At 37.8% G+C, this 20353-nt stretch overlaps 1 protein-coding gene across 1 annotated transcript in view; it reads left to right on the plus strand.

Annotated features, from left to right (window-relative positions):
- CDH2 (cadherin 2) overlaps positions 1–20353 on the plus strand; it is a 212837-nt gene that overhangs the window by 150732 nt on the left and 41752 nt on the right. Inside the window, exons 3-8 of the mRNA XM_061170305.1 lie at positions 101–327; positions 2005–2151; positions 3890–4045; positions 8869–9013; positions 12035–12207; positions 20141–20278. Of these exons, the coding sequence (XP_061026288.1) occupies positions 101–327; positions 2005–2151; positions 3890–4045; positions 8869–9013; positions 12035–12207; positions 20141–20278 (986 nt within the window). The remainder of the gene's footprint in view (positions 1–100; positions 328–2004; positions 2152–3889; positions 4046–8868; positions 9014–12034; positions 12208–20140; positions 20279–20353) is intronic.

Below are 20353 nucleotides of genomic sequence, written 5' to 3' on the forward strand. Positions count from 1 at the left end.
CTACATTTTATTTTTAACCTAATCAGGATATAGCTTTAGGTGAATAGTTGTTTTTGCCTTTGTGGTATAATTAGTCTTATGTATTTATTGTCTTTTGCAGTGAAGTTTAGCAACTGCAACGGGAAAAGAAAAGTACAGTATGAAAGCAGCGAACCAGCAGATTTTAAGGTGGATGAAGATGGCATGGTGTATGCCGTGAGAAGCTTTCCCCTCTCCTCTGAGCACTCAAAGTTCCTGATATATGCTCAAGACAAAGAGACTCAGGAAAAGTGGCAAGTGGCAGTAAAATTGAGCCTCAAACCAACCTTACCTGAGGATTCAGTGAAGGTAGGGTATCCAACTATGGCTTTGGATGGAGTTATGTTTGCAGATCAGAAATGTACAGTTTGAACTAAATACATACTTTGCATCACATTAATGGGTGGCCAATATTTGACTTTGTATCAACTTCATTTGCTACAATAGTATTTTGCTGTTTTTAATCTTATAAGATACTTAGACAAAATGTATTATCAGCAATCCTAAACTGTATTTGAAAGGTTTGTTTATACTTTGAGATTTATAACTTAATTTAAATTAGAAGTAGTTGTTTGTTTTAAATTTCTTAGAAGCTTTACAAGGTGTTAAATTTAACCACAAAATAAATAATTGTTTGTAAGATGTCACCAACCAAATTTATTAGATGGGAAATACAGATTTATAGTAGTAGAAGGAAAGCATTTCTGTCAAGGAGTATTGGGTTTTTGCCTTGTCCCTTAATAATTAAATTGGGAAGTATGAATCATTTATACTACCGACATGACTTTTAGGAATAATATACTCCCTCTGGTGGAAGCTACTATAAGCCAAGATAAAATAAATAAGATACATTTCTAACAGAGTAAAGTTCAATTCAGTTCAATATTTATTGAGCACTTATTTTGTGTAAGGCACTATTTTAAGAATTTTAAATAGAAACGTTAACTTCTTCAGTAAAGTTATGATAATATTATTAGTTTCTAAATATTCTAGTCCTTTGAGTTGATTAATATAATCTCAAGTCCATGATTTTATGAACTATGACTATTACATTTTGTATATTTATTGTACTGTGAGAGTAAGAATACACACATTCTTTTCTGGTATTTAATTGTAAATGTGATATACACAGCCATAATCAAATATGAATAAATATTAGAGAAAAAGATATTTTTTCTCTTATACCAATGTTGGACTTTCATTATGTGAAATGTAATTTGTTAATCTATTAACTGTTAGGGGGAATCATGTCATTTGGGTACTATAAAGTAAGGAACTGGTAACTGAGTGAAAAGTTGCTTTGGTTGTTGTTGATGATTCGCTGTGTTCCAGCAAACTAGCTTGGATCTTTGCATTGAAGCAGCAAGGGCTAATGGCTAAAATGTCTACAGACATAGGGAGAAACAGAAGAAAATGTTGACACCCAGCAGAGATTAATACCCCATGTGCAAAGTGGGTCATCTACAGCATCCATCACGGCTGACATAGGTTTAGAATAAGTACAGCATTAATTCTGTGGGATTTAATAGGGTCATAAATATTTGAGACGTTCCTTAGCAGTATGTATTAAACTTCTTTTGAAATCCAAATTATATTTTAGCACATCAATATCTAAATTTAACGTACACAGTAGCACATTACCTGAACTGTGGTTTAAACTAATGAGAAATGTATAAAAGGGTACTATTAAATTTTGCTCAATAATAACTACTATCTAAGATGGCTTATAGAAACTGCAAATAGTTTACACAGCTGTGCCACATAATAAATTGTTTGGAATTCAATTTTTCAGTGAACACTGTCACCCACAATTTTACGGTGTTTTCTATTATTTTAATAGGGGGACGAGGAGAGGGCCTCCAGACCTATTTTCTTGTTCATAATAAACTGTGATTCCTACGCTTACAGGTATCCATTGATACTGATGTACTTTCAGAAAATGTTTTCCTAGTACTCAGGAATGTCTTCTTGTATTTTAATGCAAAGGAATCACGAGAAATTGAAGAAATAGTATTCCCAAGACAATTGACTAAGCACAATGGCTACCTACAAAGGCAGAAGAGAGACTGGGTTATCCCTCCAATCAACTTGCCAGAAAACTCCAGAGGGCCTTTTCCTCAAGAACTTGTCAGGGTAGGGTGGCACAATTTCATTGATCTCCATGGCATGTGTCAAGTGTATGTTAGAAGCGCTTTTGTCTCTTTTTCCACAAGGTAGAGTTTACGACATGTATGTACTAAAACATATTTTGTTTTGTATTGATGAAATGTCTGTAGTGTTGTAAACAGTCTCTTCTCTATTTTTTCATTACCTCTGATCATTTATAGATAGAGCACTCTGTGGGTCGGTCCTATATTTCATGGATGATAAAGTTTGTTCAGTGTCTGAATACATACGCCTTAGCTCCAACATGCTTCATACCCACACCGTACCCTTTCCCACACACCTTAGCTTCCCTGTCTGAAATCTGCGCTCCCCGTGATGATCCTTGACCTCTACAAATAGCTTTTGGGCCAAAGAAAAAATAAAGGGGCAATCATTGCTAAAAATGCCAGTACCAAGTGCGTTTGAGAGTTTTTTAAAGAAATAAAAAATGACCTCTGATACCATTAACAGACCCCCTGGGGCTGTGCAAAAACATAGGCTTTCAGAACTGAAGAGTGAGATTTTTCTCCAGTTACTCTAAATGCATACCATCAGACCCAGAGAACAAAATGACAGATACCTCTACATGTTTAGTAAAATGAGCAACCTTTTATTTATTACAAAAAGAAAATAAGACAAAGTCATTGTATTCCCATCTAGTAGAAAGTAAATGTTTCTGTATAGGATTAATTTAACATTCCAATAGATACATACAGAAAGCTGTATTTTTTAATAAGTCATTTATTTGTGTTGTATACTCTATGGTAATGTGCATTATAATTCAGTTTAACAATGAAAGACGTAGCCCCCAAACCGAGGTGTTTTGTGTTTCTACTTTAATGGAGAATGAGAAAAGAAAAGAATTTTGCCTTAGCTAAAAAAACAAAACAAAACAAAAACTGGATTCTGTTACTGGATTAAAGGTATTTACCTAATACACAAATATCTCATCACCTCCAAACAGTATTGCTCAACTGGCCCTTTCTCTGTACTGTTCTCCTTCCTCCCTTTTTATAGCCTGTTCCTATGACCACTCATCTGTAAACTTATTTTTCTGGGAATTGTTGTATTTGGAGGAGAAGGCAGTGAGCCTATAATGGGTATAATTTTTAAGAGTAATAGAAGTATATTATAAAATCATTTCTTGCATGCTTTGTTATTAATAAAGAATTTGGGGTATTAGGTGCCACCTTAAAATAACATGGGAAGCTTTGGTTGCAGTGAAAAACATCAGCACGATGCAAGTACAGGATTCTCACTTCCAGGCTCAACCATAATCTTAGAGTTCCCATGTGAGGCTCTTTCACACTATGGTTAGACAGTTATTTCTTATCCTAACTGATGCAAAAAGTAAACAATTTTTATCTTCATTAAATTGGACACCTGTTACTGGGTTAAATATTCTAACCTCCAGATTCCCAGGAGAGACTTTGATTCTGTTTAAAAACTGATGCTCCTTAATTTTGACTTTTGCACTGCTCCTAGTGCGTGTTCTTTTAGATGTTAACATTGCCCCCAGTCTTTCTGGTGATAGGTGACGTCTCTTTTTGAAGCCCATCACCCAGAAGCAAGGAAAAGGAACAGGACAGGCAGAGCTTCAAGGGTTTTCTGGGAAGAGATGGTATACGTTTGTAACTGGAAGAGACCATGAGGTGTGGCATGCCCTGTCTCTGATAATGAGCTTATTTAGTCCCTTGTTTAATGTGATTGTCTTCTTGACCCTCAGATCAGGTCCGATAGAGATAAAAACCTCTCTCTACGGTACAGCGTAACTGGGCCGGGAGCCGACCAGCCTCCAACTGGTATCTTCATTATCAACCCCATCTCAGGTCAGCTGTCAGTGACCAAGCCTCTGGATCGCGAGCTGATAGCCCGGTTTCATGTAAGATTTCAGCCAGCTGATAATCCTCTGTATTAATTCTCTTCCAAATATGTGCAGGGTTTAACATTTGCCTCTCACATCAGTCTTAAAGCTTTGATCCTGAGCATTCTAACACCAGAAATGTACTTGTAGCCTTTTCAATTTATTTTTAATAAGTTTACTGTTTTTATAAAATTGATGAATGCTCATGGCAAAAAACAAACAATGCCAAAGAAAAAACTAAAACTGCTTAAAATCATATTACTATTTACATGCTGATACTTGCCTTCAGATACGTGGCTAAGCATTTATAAGAACAAATTTACATGAAAGGGGTCAAAACTGTTTCATATAAATTATATAAAGATCACAACATTTTTAATGGCTGTATAGTATTCGTTGAATATATAAACTATCATTTTAATAGCAGTTTCTTATTAATATACATTTATGTTTGTCATTTTATCTGTTCCTGCTGGTATTATTATTACCATTAGAGTCGTAGAAAATGGATAGCACATTTTTATTTTGTTATTTGTTGGTCATATTAACTCCAGAAAGATGTGCCATTTTGATCTGCCTACTGGGAATTAAGATTTCCCTTTTCCACGTAACCCTGCCAATACTTGGTTTCATCAATCTGCCAGTCTGAGCAATCTTTCCTTAGATATATTATCTAGTTATATTTCTTATGCTAGTTTTTGTGTTATTTTTCTATTTTATTCATTTTCCTATTAAGTTATAACAGCTTTTGTATATAGTTATATGTTCATATTTTTTAATACACGTATTTGTTTGAAACTGATTTAAAAATAATATTGTAATGAGTATTTTAAAACTCAAGAATTACCTAATATTAAAGTCTAAATTCCAGAAAGCATTTTCTTTCATTTTTTTCTAGCCATGCTTGCACATATTTCTGGAACAGGATTTCAACAATTTTTTCATGCATTTAATATAGAAACCTAAATTGATCTTTATTACTTCTCCAATTTCTCTGTGAATTACTAAAACTGTTAATGAAAGTATCATTTTCTCTTAGAAAAGAATATTGGCACATTGTAAAAACTTTTCAAATAATACAGAAATGAAATTTTTCAAATAATACAGTATTAATAAGAAAGTGAGAAGAATTTGAAATCCCAGTACATAAAACTAACCATTTTCTTTTTTTTTTTTTCCTAACTTTGGTGATATTCTGTAAGATATTTCTCTGTGCATAGATTCATAAATGTATTGTTTTGAAATTGGGATCATTCTCTGAATTTTGTCACTTAGCAATCATAAGATTTTGCATCTTTCCATGTCAGTAAATCACTGTTTATTTATATCATCATTTTTGATTGCTCTAACATAATTTTAAGTAATTACCTACTGGTAGATATTTGGGTAATTTAGTTCTTTCTATTTTATTTTACAACTACTGTATAAGTAATGTGACAATGAACATCTCTCTGTACCTTTTCCCATTCTATCCTTGGAAAAATTTCCTAAAATTGGAATTATTTTGATAAATATAGTGAAATTGTTCTCTAGAATAGTTGTGTTGCACTACCTTCCCACTCTATAGTAGATACTTTCCACTCCATTATCAATTCCAGGCATTATTTATTTAATGCCAGTACTATTGGTAAAAGAATTATCTTGACGTTTTAAGTTGCATATGTTGAATATCGTGATATCCTTACTCCTGTCTTATGTTGAAGTCGGGCAGGGGGTTGTTTATCTTTTTCTGTACTTTTAAGAACCTTTTATCTACTAGCGTTGTTAATACATGATTTGTCATATATTTCCCCTTTTGTTGTTTGTTTTTAAACTTTGTTTATAGTTTTTACCTTACTATAACTTATAGTTTTTACATGGTGATGTTTGTTGTTGTTGTTTTAATTTTACCAGGCATTCTGGCTTTCCAGAAATGTTTATAAAGGGTTTTCCTGCTCCAAGATGCTAATCTCCTCCATTTTATTTGTTTTATTTATTTATTTATTTTTGCCTCTAAATGTTCAACCTCTGTGGAGTTTAGTTTAGTAAAAGAAGAAAGGGATATAGATCCACTTTGTTTTTCCTTTACAGCCAGCACAGTTATCCCAACACCATATATTGAATTAGTATTCCCATTGATTTAGCATGCCATTCCATACTTTTTACTCCACCTATGCATGTGTTTGTTTTTAGACTCTTATTTTTCTCATTAATATACTTGTTGAATTTTTGCACTTGTACAAACTTTTAAGATTATTGAAGTTTTGAAAATCAGTAAAATATTGATATGTGGTAGAGCAAGACTCCCCTAGATCTAAACAGGCAAATAAGCATATGAAAAACTAAAAATGTTTTAAATCCGGAGTATCACTCAACTCCCTCCTCCCAAAGGCCTTGATTGTTCTATCAACCAATTCTTCTAAAATCCTTAAGGAACATGTAATTCTAATGCTTTTTATATTGTTCTAAAACATAAAGAAAGAAGTAAAACTTGCAAGCCTTTCACAAGAACAACATCACATTACTAGGAAAGCTTAATAAAGGCAGCACACAATAGACCAGTCCTTAATTAGACTAGTTTCTAATTTATGAATACAAATAATATCAATATCAAAAATTCTAAATATCTCTTCTGTACGAATTCTCACCATCTGAACTTCTGTGGTTAAAACTCAGGAAATAAATATTTTCAGGTCAATTTTGGGGTAAATTCTTTTTTTTTTTTTTTTTAACTTTTGGGTTTTATTTATTTATTTATTTATTTATTTATGGCTGTGTTGGGTCTTCGTTTCTGTGCGAGGGCTTTCTCCAGTTGTGGCAAGTGGGGGCCCCTCTTCATCGCAGTGCACGGGCCTCTCATTATGGCGGCCTCTCTTGTTGCGGAGCACAGGCTCCAGACACACAGGCTCAGTAATTGTGGCTCACGGGCCCGGTTGCTCCGCGGCATGTGGGATCTTCCCAGACCAGGGCTCAAACCCGTGTCCCCTGCATTGGCGGGCAGATTCTCAACCACTGCGCCACCAGGGAAGCCCGGGGGTAAATTCTTGATCTCCAGATTCTCAGTACTTGCACATAAATGAGCAATATCCATAACAAAATAGAATTAATTATAGAATGGCCAGGATAGTTCATTATTAAGAATCTCTTAATGTAATGTATTAAATAAGTCAAGGGAAAATGGGATTCTTTCTGTAGGTGTTGAAAAGGCCAGTGTAATAAAATTTACATTGTTTCATGTGTTAACCTATAAATAAAAAAAGGATATGTTGATGATTCTTTAGGTTGATAAAGCATATCCGACAGAAACCAGCAGCCAGCATCATACTTTTTTAAAATTTTATTTATTTATTCATGGCTGTGTTGGGTCTTCGTTTCTGTGCGAGGGCTTTCTCTAGTTGCGGCAAGTGGGGGCCATTCTTCATCGCAGTGCGCGGGCCTCTCATTATCGCGGCCTCTCTTGTTGCGGAGCACAGGCTCCAGACGCGCAGGCTCAGTAATTGTGGCTCACGGGCCCAGTTGCTTTGCGGCATGGGATGTTCCCAGACCAGGGCTCGAACCCGTGTCCCCTGCATTGGCAAGCAGATTCTCAACCACTGCGCCACCAGGGAAGCCCCAGTATCATACTTAACAGGGAAATCATAGAAGCATTCTCTTTAAAAGAAACAATTCAGTGGAACAGTACATAGCTTTTGAAAAGATTGAAATGGTTTTCTATGTTCCGGATGAAAAGATTTTGAAGATATTTTGCCAAGAGTAGCTGAGTGATTATATTTGTTTAAAAAGGAAGAAAAAGAGGGCTTCCTTGGTGGCGCAGTGGTTGAGAATCTGCCTGCCAATGCAAGGGACACGGGTTCGAGCCCTGGTCTGGGAAGATCCCACATGCCGCGGAGCAACTGGGCCCGTGAGCCACAATTACTGAGCCTGCGCGTCTGGAGCCTGTGCTCCGCAACAAGAGAGGCCGCGATAGTGAGAGGCCCGCGCACCGCGATGAGGAGTGGCCCCCGCTTGCCGCAGCTGGAGAAAGCCCTCGCACAGAAACGAAGACCCAACACAGCCATAAATAAATAAATAAATAAAATTTAAAAAAAGAAAAAGATAAAATTTCTAGAAAAATACCTATAATACTGAGAACTCAACCTTGGGAGAGGAACAACTGTCTTATGTACTTTTAATATTTATGAGTGAGTGACTTTTACAATAAAAAAAAGAGTCAAAATTCCTTGTACACACTTAATTCTTTCTAGATTCTTGCCTTTTCTCTTGTTCTCTATGACTATTCTAGGCCAGTACCACATTTTTAATTACCCTGACTCTTGTACGGACTTAGCAAAAGGATTTAGGAGCTGGACAGAACTGGCTTTGGACAGGGGCTCAATACACAGAGTAAAGTTACTTAGCTTTTCTGAAGCTCAATTTCCTTACCTTCAAATGTGGATTTGTTTCTACCTCACTCTTTTGTATATATATTAAACGAAGTAAAATCCAGAGAGCTCTGAGCAGGGTGCCTAGCAGATAGCAAGTGGTGACCTTTTGCTGCTCCATCACCCCTAATTATATCGAGTTTGGCTAACTTAAATTTTGATGGGACAAATAGCTTTTTTTTTCCCCTTTGGCCATACCACACTGCTTGTGGGACCTTAGTTCCCCAACCAGGGATCGAACCCGTGCCCTCGGCAGTGAAAGCTCAGAGCCCTAACCACTGGACCACCAGGGAATTCCTTTTTTTTTTTTTTTGATGGGACGAATAGCTTTTGGTTTTCGGTCCATCTGTGCTGTTTTGGTAGCATGGGTATGTTGTCTTGTATCTTCTCACTCGAGACCTAAATCTGTTAAGTTGTTTTGTTTTCTAATTACTCTTGCAGTTGAGGGCACATGCAGTGGATATTAATGGAAACCAAGTGGAGAACCCGATTGACATTGTCATCAATGTTATTGACATGAATGATAACAGACCCGAGTTCTTACACCAGGTTTGGAATGGGACGGTTCCTGAGGGATCAAAGCCTGGTAAGTTCAAAGATCATAATTTGGAGATTGCTTGAGGAAATGCAATGTAATCCAACACGTATATAAGCAAGATAAGGAGAAATCACGTGAGTCTTTTGTGTCATTTTCTTTCATTCATGCTGCTTTTAGGCAAAAAGGAAGGTAACTTAGGGAAAAACAGATTGAAGAGAGAAAACAGAAAAATACCCCTCTACTGCCCACAATAACTTTTTCCACCTTTGAAAAAATATATGCTACAGTATCTAACTCTAGACTGTGAAATCTATACAATCCTTTGATTCTCCTATGGTTGATAAAGGCCATGCAGCTAGAAAGTGAGCACTGGAAGACCAGGGGCTTTCTGTTTGTAAAGTGTAGATTTTATCTTATTAGTCGTAGCAGCACCTAAAACAACTGGAGTGTCTTAAAACACTTGGCGTTCCTAGGACCAGGCAGTGGGGCAAAACCAAAAGCAGAGAGGGGGCTTGGTGACAGCTGAGATTGCTGATCTCTAGCTACACAAGATACTTACTTTCAGGGTGACCCTAATGTCTTTTGCAGCCCTTGCATTTAAACCAGTGTCATGGAAAGTGACCTAGCCTAGAAAGAGCAGTTGCCAGAAAGCCTCTCGCCATTGTGAAGTGATATTTGACCAAGATTTTAGATTCTTGTACTGAAAACCCTGTAAACTTCAGTCACAGTGGAATACCAAGGCCAGAAAGGTCTCTTGAGTTTGGAAAACTTGTGGACAAGAAAATCAGTTGCGATAGAGATGGTAAAAGGAAACATTTTGCCAGCTTTCCTGAGATGTTTGGGTATTTAGAGAGACTTAATTAATTATAGTTTAATATTTTGTATGTAAGAAAGCCTCGACATTTAAACTTACGCTATGCGTTTCCTTCGTCATCTATACCGGATTTGCATAAGCCAATTTATAGATATAGCCAACTATGCCTTAAACTGGCACTTTTCCTGGTCCAAATACACTTGTCTGTATCCTCAGAAGAGTGGGGGGTGCAGGCAGCTGGGTGGGAAGACAGGGGCTGTGCCGGAAGTTCAACCATCTGTGGCTCTGAGTCACATTTCAGAGTCGCGTTCGTCAGTATTTTAAAATACAGGAAAAAAAAAAAAATCAAAGCATGTTAAACATATCCTTACTAAAACACAAGGCTTTTACATATATTCTAAGGATAAATAAACGTTGCGCTTTTTTGCCTGGGGAAGGTTTTTGGTCTTCTAAAAAATCATTCATTCTCTTTTTTCCTCTATTATTTCTAATTTTATCAAAAGTATTGTTTCATAAAAATTGTCAAAAGTAAACCATTACAGATATATTTATTACGCATCTGACCATGAATTTCCATAAATCCCTCCCATAAATAAATGACTCTCAATGATCAGGAGACATAAAGACATTTCATGAGTCGATTTCCTGCAATGTTCTGTAAGTTTGAAAACATCCTTCTAGGCAAGGTTTGATAATGTCATGAATCTTGAGTTAAACTAAGATGCAATATTGTAAGCAGTATTTGGTTCAAGATTCCAAAACATATTTTTTTTTGTTTTAACAATTCATTCATTCAACAAATGTTTATAGAGCACATGCTGTGTGCCAGGCAGTGTTCTGGCACTGTGGATACAGCAGTGACAAGTTAGTTGTGCCCTGTTGGAGCTTAAAATCTAGTAGAGGAGAAATGTTAAAGGCAAACAAGCAAGTAAATGTGCAGTAAAGTTTTGGGAAAAAAATAATCAAAGTTGGCATATAATCAAATAGGGTGTCTTGTTTAGAGGGACAAGCTCTGAAAAGAGATTTGAATTATGTGAACAAGTCTTAGTTAATTCTGGGGCAAAAAAATGAACCCTGTAGAAGGAACAGCAACTGTAAAGGCTCTAAACTAGAACTGACCATAGGGTACTTACAAAGATGGTAGGCTGGAGATGGAACATTTTATAATCCAGTTGTTATAAAGATCACAAAGAACAAACCATCTTTAATAGTAACTATTTTTCTCTCTACTTCTCAATTGCACAGTTTGTCTAGCTAGTTGGAATTTATTTGATCCTGGTGCTTTGTAGACTTCCTTTCCACAATATCTAGTAAATTGAAGTCCCTGAGTTTGTTACAATGTTTTTAATCTCCTAGGAAATAATGAACCACAATGCAAAACTCCCTATTCAATGTACCAAAACAGTCATGCATGGAATGATTCCTCACGACCTCAGTAAATGGAGTGTGTGTCCTTATGCAGCCGGCTTACTTTCAGAAAGTGACTTAGGCATTGGGGAGAATCATGCCCAGCATGTCATTTTAGATGTTACTGCATAACGGAAAAAATAGGGCAGAGGGAAGGCATTGGTGGCCATAAAAGAAGTTTCAGATGGCATCTATGTTACTTATTATTTGCATTTTATATCAGTGAAGGTCTAAAGGGATTCTTTCTTTGAATCATACAGTGAATTTGTCTTATAAGTATATGGAAACATTGAGTCTTTATACATGTAAATTAAAAAAAAAATAATTTTCCTTTCAAGCATCTCAACCATGTTCAGTATTTTTTGAATTGAGTACTGTTCTTATCAGTAGTGTTTTTTTTGGTTTTCTGTTTTTTAAATTATTTATTTATTTATTTTTGGCTGTGTTGGGTCTTCGTTTCCGTGCAAGGGCTTTCTCTAGTTGCAGCGAGCGGGGGCCACTCTTCATCGCGGTGCGCGGGCCTCTCACTATCGCGGCCTCTCTTGTTGCGGAGCACAGGCTCCTGGAGGGCAGGCTCAGTAATTGTGGCTCACGGGTCCAATTGCTCCGCGGCATGTGGGATCTTCCCAGACCAGGGCTCGAACCCGTGTCCCCTGCATTGGCAGGCGGATTCTTAACCACTGAGCCACCAGGGAAGCCCATCAGTAGTGTTTTTAATCAAGTCTAAATGATTACATGTTGCTTTGAAAAAGTGGAATGAAGATTGATGGAGAAGGTAAATATACCTTCCGTTTGGGGGACGCTGACATGAAGTGTGGCCATTCATTTTCCATGTCTGCTATGTCTAGGAACATACGTGATGACGGTCACTGCGATTGACGCTGATGATCCAAATGCCCTCAATGGGATGTTGAGGTACAGAATCCTGTCCCAGGCACCAAGCAGCCCTTCACCCAACATGTTTACAATCAACAACGAGACTGGGGACATTATCACAGTGGCAGCTGGACTAGACAGAGAGGTAAGCCAACCGACATCTGTATTTGAATTTGTTTGTAATCTTAAAAGTGCACAGGGTCACATACAGTTTGTCTCCAGGTAATAACATCTCCACAAGATTATTCACAACGCTCACGGTCATGAAGAAATCTGTTGTACTCCTTTCTACAGAACTTCAAGTTGGTCAAATGATCTATGTATACTGGATAAATCATTGCCGGTCCATGTAATATTTAATGTGATCATTGACTAAGTTATGCCAATAACCCTCTGGCATCTGATTTTTACAGTTCTTGGCATTTTCTGTTTTCCCTCATATTCAAAGGTTTTGGTGAGGAATTAAGTGAAAAATCATGCCCAAATAAAGTATACATACATTTAGGGTAATTTTTAACATTCATATTTCTAAGAGGCTACAAATAACATGTATGATGAGTTTCTTTGTGGCCTCCTGATTTAGTGCAGAAGAGATGGTCTCCTTCCCTTTAACTCTAAGATTAACTTATTTAACAGGTTTGAACACCAAGAATGGCATTCATTCTGCTGACAAGCCTTTAAAGTTATAAATGCAGAGAAACACATTTCTGGCCTAATATTTTGTTGCAAAGGCATAATATCTTGACAGTATTGAACTATTATGTAGTATCACAGGCTGAGAGGGAATAGGTATTTCAGTCATTCCAGATGTGTCATCTCGCTGTGACAGACCTGAGCCCACCATACTCCGGCGCCCTGCTGTGTTTTGTTCACATGATTCCTTCTGCCAGGAATGTCTTGCCCATTTTTCTTGATCTTGAGCCTTCCAATTCTTCATGCTGCCATTCAAGCCCTGCTTATATCCTTTCCTGAAAACTCTAGCCCTCACAAAGTTTTTACACCCTTTCTCCATTAGGTTCTGACCATTTTCTTAGAGATTCTCAAGGTCATTATTGACCATCGGTAATTACCGTGTGAGTGAATAATCCAGGTGCCAACTCATAGAGATCCGTGCTTGTAGATTTCTGGCTGAGCCAGCTTTTATAGTGATAAGACCTCATATTATGTGTGTCAAAAGGAACCATTAGACCTACAATAATAAATATTATTGACAAGGATTTTAGGAGTTGGTTTTGATGACGCTTTCCTTGCCTTAGTAAGTAGCATCCACTTGAATTGGATTGAAGAAAACATTACTATTGCAATTCATTATATACGCAAGATAGTGCTAGCAACACTTTAATAAAGTAATATGAGCCAATCAAGATTACTTAATTCACAACTGAGCTGAGACCTTACTTAGGAGTTAGATGTATGGCTATTACATTGTGCTTATTAATTCCCACGTGTCAACAATTCTTCCTCTAGGAATGTTTTGCACCAGAGATTGTTGAAATTTAGTTTTTGCAGTAGTACCTTTAGTTCAATGATATTTGGAACATGTATGTCTTTACACCTCTTCCATTACTGTATGAAATACTATTCTTAAATGTCAGTAAATTCAGCATGAATGCTATATTTTATATGAGAATATGGTATATTTTTTAATATTGTCTCTTGAGTGCCAAGCTGCTCACATACTAAGTAGGTATAGCTCATCTCCCAAAGCTAATATTTCTCTTTCATTTCACACTCTCATTGTGAGATACAGAAATGGGACTTCATCTTGTTTTCATACGGTAATATTCCTATCACATTTAGCCTCACTGTTTTATGAAAAGCAAGAGGCATAGAGAATGAAAGATAGTTTTGCCAAAGCAAACCAACTGTATTTAAAAATCAAAGAGACTGTATTTAGTTTAGAGGATGAAAGTCGGAAGTCAGGCTGTACTTTGGATAAGTATGTGTTGCGGTGAATGGAAGCAGCTATCCACGACCCGATGAAATGAATGTGGACGTGAATTCGAAACTGGTGAATCACAGGTTAGATACAGTATGAGAAATTGCTCCTTAACAGTGAAATTATTAAACATAACAATGAGTTACTAGGGAAAATTATAGAAAACCTTCCTTTCCTGAAAGTCATTTAACATGGGGAAAATGTATCTATCTCGGACGGTTTATGGTAATTCTGCCTGAGGCCAGGGGTACATTATTCTGACTTCTCCGGGCCTCCGTGCAGGCTGGAGATGCTTTTATTTCTATTAGAATTCACAATTTTCTTTATGTCGAGTCATTTCCGTTGTCATCCTCCCAGGATGGATGACACCTTTAAGTGACTCCTAATCACTGAAATGCTTACTGAGATTCAGCTTTTTATTTACCTTTCATCTCCAGGTTTAAAAAAATTCCAATTCTTGGGGTTTTTCCAGGCCTAAAGCTGTACCCACCATACTTGCCAGTCTTCAATTTTTTAATCTCCACCTGATTTCTTTTTTTTTTTTGGTTTTCTAAATACATTTTTAAACATTTATTTTATTGAAGTCTAGTTGATTTACAATGTTATGTTAATTTCTGCTGTACAGCAAAGTGATTCAGTTTTACATATATCCTTTTTATCAGTTTTATAGAATATTCTTTTTCATGTTCTTTTCCATTATGGTTGATTACAGGATATTGAATATAGTTCCCTGTGCTACACAGTAGGACCTTGTTGTTTATCCACCTGGCTTCTTGTTGCCTGACTTGGTGGTACCCATTCCTGGCATCTTCTTCTTTTCTCCAGCTTTTATATGTCCATCTCCTGCCCTTTTCGGTCAGGACTACTGATGAGTTACCCTCTGCTTCACTAGGTTTGAATAATTCTGGCTTTGCCTGTGATGGGCTGTTTGACCTTCAGTGTATTAACCTGAAACCTCAGCTCCCCCATCTGTAAATGGGGGTGATAATATTACATCTACTCCATGGGATGGTTGTAAGGATGACGTAACGCAAGGCGGAAAGCGTTCAGGACAGTGTCCAATATGTATTAACTCTCATTTTCCCTGCTGCCATCGTAAATCCATTCTCAGCATCCGGTGGATGATCACCATCACCTTGACTCCTCATCATAATTTTTCTCATGATGAAGAAGAAAGAATTATGCTTCCTGTTTTCCACACCAAATAATACGTTTACTCGTGCCCTCAATTCTGTGTTCTCTCCTGAAGGAATGTTCTCCTGTTTTCTGTGGTCTTGGTCTTCCCTCCTCTCCAGGTTCCCTCCTGCAAACCCCACTGGTTCCTTCATAATCCACAACCCACAGCATGAAGTCAGAGCTCTTTAACGTGGCGCTCCAGACCCTCTAGGACACTGGTCCCAAAGCCTTCTTTAGTCCAAGCTCCTAGAATTCCTTACGTCCTGCTAAGGAGCCAGTGGTGCCCTCCGCCCATACAGCCACATGTCAGTCCTTGTACAGATCTGAACTTTTCTGTTCTTCTCTGTCTTCTGTTTCCCCTGCCTGAAGGTTTCTGTCCCATCTCTCTATAGAGCAGGCTAATCTGCACTCTCCAAGAGCCGGTCCTCAGCCCCTCCCCAGGGCACACACAGTGGCGTGTGTTCCTCCAGATACACAGCGACCGTCTTACATGGACATCATATCTGCCTTCTAGCTCCCGATATTCATTGAGGTCCATGTGCTTCTCTTCTTTTCACCTTGAACAGGAACCTGGAAGAATAGTTCAAGTTTTTCGATTTCCTTCTTGTCAACACCAGACTCCTAAGAAGGGCAGCCCATACTCACCTCTCACTCCTACCTTTTCCTGGTCTCCTTGGAATCTGGCTTTCTGCCTCCTTCCCCCACTCAGGATTCACTCAGGCCGTGCATATATTCCCACTTGCTTGGAGGGCACTCATATAGCGCAACCATGAATGGTACAGACTCTGGACTCAGAGAGACCTGGATTCAAATCTTTTCTCAGCTGCTTATGACTCAGTGTCAATGGGCAAGCTTCCCTGGCTCCCTAAGCCTTGGTTTCCTCCTCTGTAAAATGGGGATGAAAACAGTCCACCTGCCTTATAGGTTTATTTTGAGGACTAAATGAGACACAATGTATAGTGTGGCGCATAGTTAGTGCTTCTTCGCAATAAATGTTATTTTTTTATTATCAAGGCCCTTAGAACAATGCCCCAGTATACAGTAACCATTCCAAAAAAATTTTTTAGCCCACAAACTTACAAGGTAGATAGCACTGTCAGCCCCATTTCACAGATGAGGGAACCGGGGCTTTGCATTTAAGGAGTTGAACAGGGTCACAAACCCGCACTTCCCTCCCAAGTTCTCAGACGTTATTACTTACTTGTCCATCCTTGAACTCAATGCATCTTTTCAAAAGCAAACCTATCATCTCCCTAAATCTGTGCTTCCTGAGGAATTTTCTATTTCATGTGATCAGTGTGCCACCTCCCCAGTTTCCCAAGATCATGGTCTACACCTCCCTTTCCTGTGCCCTGCCATCCATCCACTGATTGATTTAGCCGTCAAGTTCCTCTCAGTTTACCCCCAGAATGCGTCTTGCATTCATTCCTCCCTCCAGGTTTGGAGGACTGGTTGAAGGCACCCTATGAAAGGTTCCTCCCATCACTTCTTCCTACTCTCACTATGGTCGCATTGCACATTTGGCCCTGTGACCCATTCATATTTGTCTCTTTCATTTAATGGCAGCAAAGCCATCTCTGGTTTTGTTCATTATTTTGTCCAGGTAGACACTACACCGCCTGGCATCTAGTAGACATTCATTAAATGTGTGCCAAATGGATGACTGAATGTTCTCACCTCTTCGTTCACTTAGAGCACTCTAGTTTCAAAAGTGTGGCACACAAGTATAATGGTTTTAACTGATACACGTAGGGAAGCTTCTAGGGAAAACCAGAGACCACAAGTCTTTTAGATGCTACTCCATCAAGTAGAGACTGCCAGAGCGCAAGCATTGTATTGTGTTTAGTTTTAGAGTTATATTTATGGCAAGTGATGCTAGTTTTCCATTTACAGTACTTTTACAATAAATTGTTTTTTAAAAGGGAGTTCACGTCAAGATAAATAGTAAGTGACTCATGGTGTGGAAATACGAGGATATAGCAGAATTGGGAAGATGGTATATGAATCAGTTTAGCAGTTTGGGAAACAGTGAGCCAGTTTCTGCTCCCAGTATATATGTTTTAATGAATAAATGATAGCTAGCCATGTAAATAAGGAGATGGTTTTTCCCAAACCTGAAATGATTTTTATAATATAATGCAAGGCCCAAGGTTTCCCATACATTCATCCACCAGCTACAGATTCAAAAGCATTTGTCCCTTGCTTATGCTGTGTCAGGCATTACGCTATATGCCAGGGACATAAACGTCTGCAAAGCAATGACCCTGGGGAGGGGTGTAGGTATGTGTGTGTGTAGCCGGGGAGGACAGACAGATGGACTGATAACAGCCTCAGAAACTAGAAACAGTGACAGAGGTGTGTCCTGAGTAGGCAAACAGCTCTTTCTCAAGGACTTTCAGAAGTCATCTCTGAGGTGACTTTAAGCTTCGTGTTTGCTAGGCTCAGATAAAGGGGGAAGGGTATTCTGGGCCAGGGTTTCTCAGCCTCGGCTCTGTTGACATTTTGGACGGGATAAGTCTCTGTTGTGGGAGCCTGTCCTGTGCATCGTAGGTGTTTAGTAGCGTCTGTGGTCTCTACCCATTAGACGTCAGTAGCACTACCCAGTTGTGACAACCAGAAATGTCTCAGGTTATTGACAGATATCCCCTGGGGGAGATGTAGGGCAAAATCGCTCCAGTGAAGAACCACTGATTCAGGCAGAGGAAAATGCCAAATGCAGTGGCGCAGGAATGCAATAGGCATTTGAAGATAAATACAGACAGCTCAAGGTATGGAGTCAGTGAATGGAAGGTGAGAGCTTTGGTGGGAAAGGTGAGTCACAGAGATGGAAGGATTGACAGCAAGCAGAGGGGTTGAGACTTTGTCCTTTCTAGAACAGAAAGCAAGGAAATGTTTTTAAGCGAAGTCCCCTTGATCAGATGCGAAACTCTGAGGGTGGGAAGTCAAATTCTTACGAAATCTAAATGTCAGTCATTCATAACCAGATGCCAAGTGACTAAATTAGGCAAGAAGCTCTAAATAGTTTGGTTGTCTAAAACATAGACTGTGATGACTTCCTTACTAAATGTAAAAGCATTTTACCAATCAGGCACTTAAAATTGGAGATTATATTATTTACCAAGTTGGTGTTTTTCTTTACTCGAAGAAACACTGCATTTTAGAAATAACAATGTTCTTTTGTAACTTAGATATCTCAAGACTAGCTTGAAGCAATAGGAAATTTCAAGTATTAGCTACTGAGCCCAATATATCAGCTCAGTGGAAAATTGTACATATTATGCTTATATAATTCTAAAGATCACTGTAAAGTAGACATTAACAAAGAACCATATCTCCAGATAATACCTATGTACATTTTTTATCTTCTGTAAAAAATTCCATTTTTTTTCTTTTTTGAGAATGTTCATCTGTTTCTGCAAATAGCAGCCAACAAAAATGGCATTTCAAAGTCATACCAAATTTTTATTTTTCATGATTTTTCAGCTGGGAGGCTGAATTGAATGCCCTACAAAATTCTCTTGTTAACTGTGAGAGCATTAAGCTGAAATGACACTCTTGATTGGGAATGGAAATCATTGAGAAATATTTTAGCCTATGTAAGCATTATGGTGAGGGGTTATGGGTTAAGAAAAATTAAAATGGCTCAACCAACACTGTTCCTTTGTTTCTTTTTTTTTTCCAATCAAAAAAGTGGGTGTTTTTTTTGAAGACAAAGGAAAAGGAACTGAAATAACTGCTAGAGATTGGCATCTTGGTGGACAGACACTAAAAATTGAATGTGTGAGGTTTGACTTTCCCTCCTACCCCTTTCTTTGCCTTGCCTTTCCCACTAACAACTAAAGCAAAAGCTACAATTTGTGTCTGTTCTCCCTAAGCTCCAGAAATCCCTCAAGAGTGGCCATTCATAATGTTGGCTATATTTAGAATTAGAGAAAACTACTCTTTGCAGTGACTGTTTATTTTTGTACGAAGAAGTGAGTTTTGTTGTTCAGGATGTTTTAACATTTTTCAACGATCTATATTTTTTATCTGTGCCAATTTCCACAGAGATTTCTAATGATTTCAGGTATCTGTTTTGTTTAGGTTTTCCTAATACAGAACTTTATCAACTAGTGCTGTAGACATCTCAGACGATCTCAAGATTTTTCTCTTAGATTACATTACAGCTGAATATGGCTCCCCTTTAAAAACTTCAGTCTGGAATTTGAAAGCAGTGATGCCTATTTGATATTAACCACCTATATGAAAACGTATCCGTATTCATTATAGGTCTGTGGACCCAATGAGTGTTATGCCCAAATAGCAGTCCACTGAGTATGCAACTATTAAATACCTACTGTGTTACAAAACGAAGGACATAGACATAAACCCTTTATTCTGGTTTTGACTTCATTTAACCATGTCTCTCTCCTCTATAGTTGTAAATAATATACACTAATGGAAATTAGGAGAAAATTACTCTATCAACCTTGTTATAATAGAAACAACATCTGTAAGGATATATAAAAGGAAAGCATATATACTTTATGAATTATATATGCTTTCTTCTCTCTCTCAAGTTTCTTTATTGTTTTCAGTATCCTAAACCGAGTAGAAATTAACGTATGAGAAAGTAAATACAAACCACATGACTTGAATGCTTGATGACAATGTTGTGAAGTTCAGAAGAAAAAGAAAGGTTGAGACCAGATGGAAGTTTCAGCTTCGCAGTGAATTTCACACATCTGCCACGCTTTCCTTTCCGCCAGTAGAGGTGAAAACATATAGTTAAATCTCTCTAGACAAGGACCAGACCTGTGCTTCACAAGTTAAAGTAAACTCCACTTGGGAAATTTTGAGTCCTCTTAATCAGAGTGAATAATGCTATGCTTTCCGTGTGTAATCAAGAGCCATTTACAGAACAACTGTTACGTCTTCTTGAGGAATTAGTTTCATTTAAGTTGTTATCTTTATGTCTTTTTAGAAAGTGCAACAGTATACGTTAATAATTCAAGCTACAGACATGGAAGGCAATCCCACATATGGCCTTTCAAACACAGCCACGGCTGTCATCACGGTGACAGATGTCAATGACAATCCTCCAGAGTTTACTGCCATGACAGTAAGTACAGACTGTCACTCACAGAAGTCTAGGCCTGTGGTCCATTACTGAGAAGTTTTGTCATGAATAATAAAT

The sequence above is a fragment of the Eubalaena glacialis genome, chromosome 15, assembly GCF_028564815.1.
Source record: "Eubalaena glacialis isolate mEubGla1 chromosome 15, mEubGla1.1.hap2.+ XY, whole genome shotgun sequence".
Lineage (NCBI taxonomy): Eukaryota > Metazoa > Chordata > Mammalia > Artiodactyla > Balaenidae > Eubalaena > Eubalaena glacialis.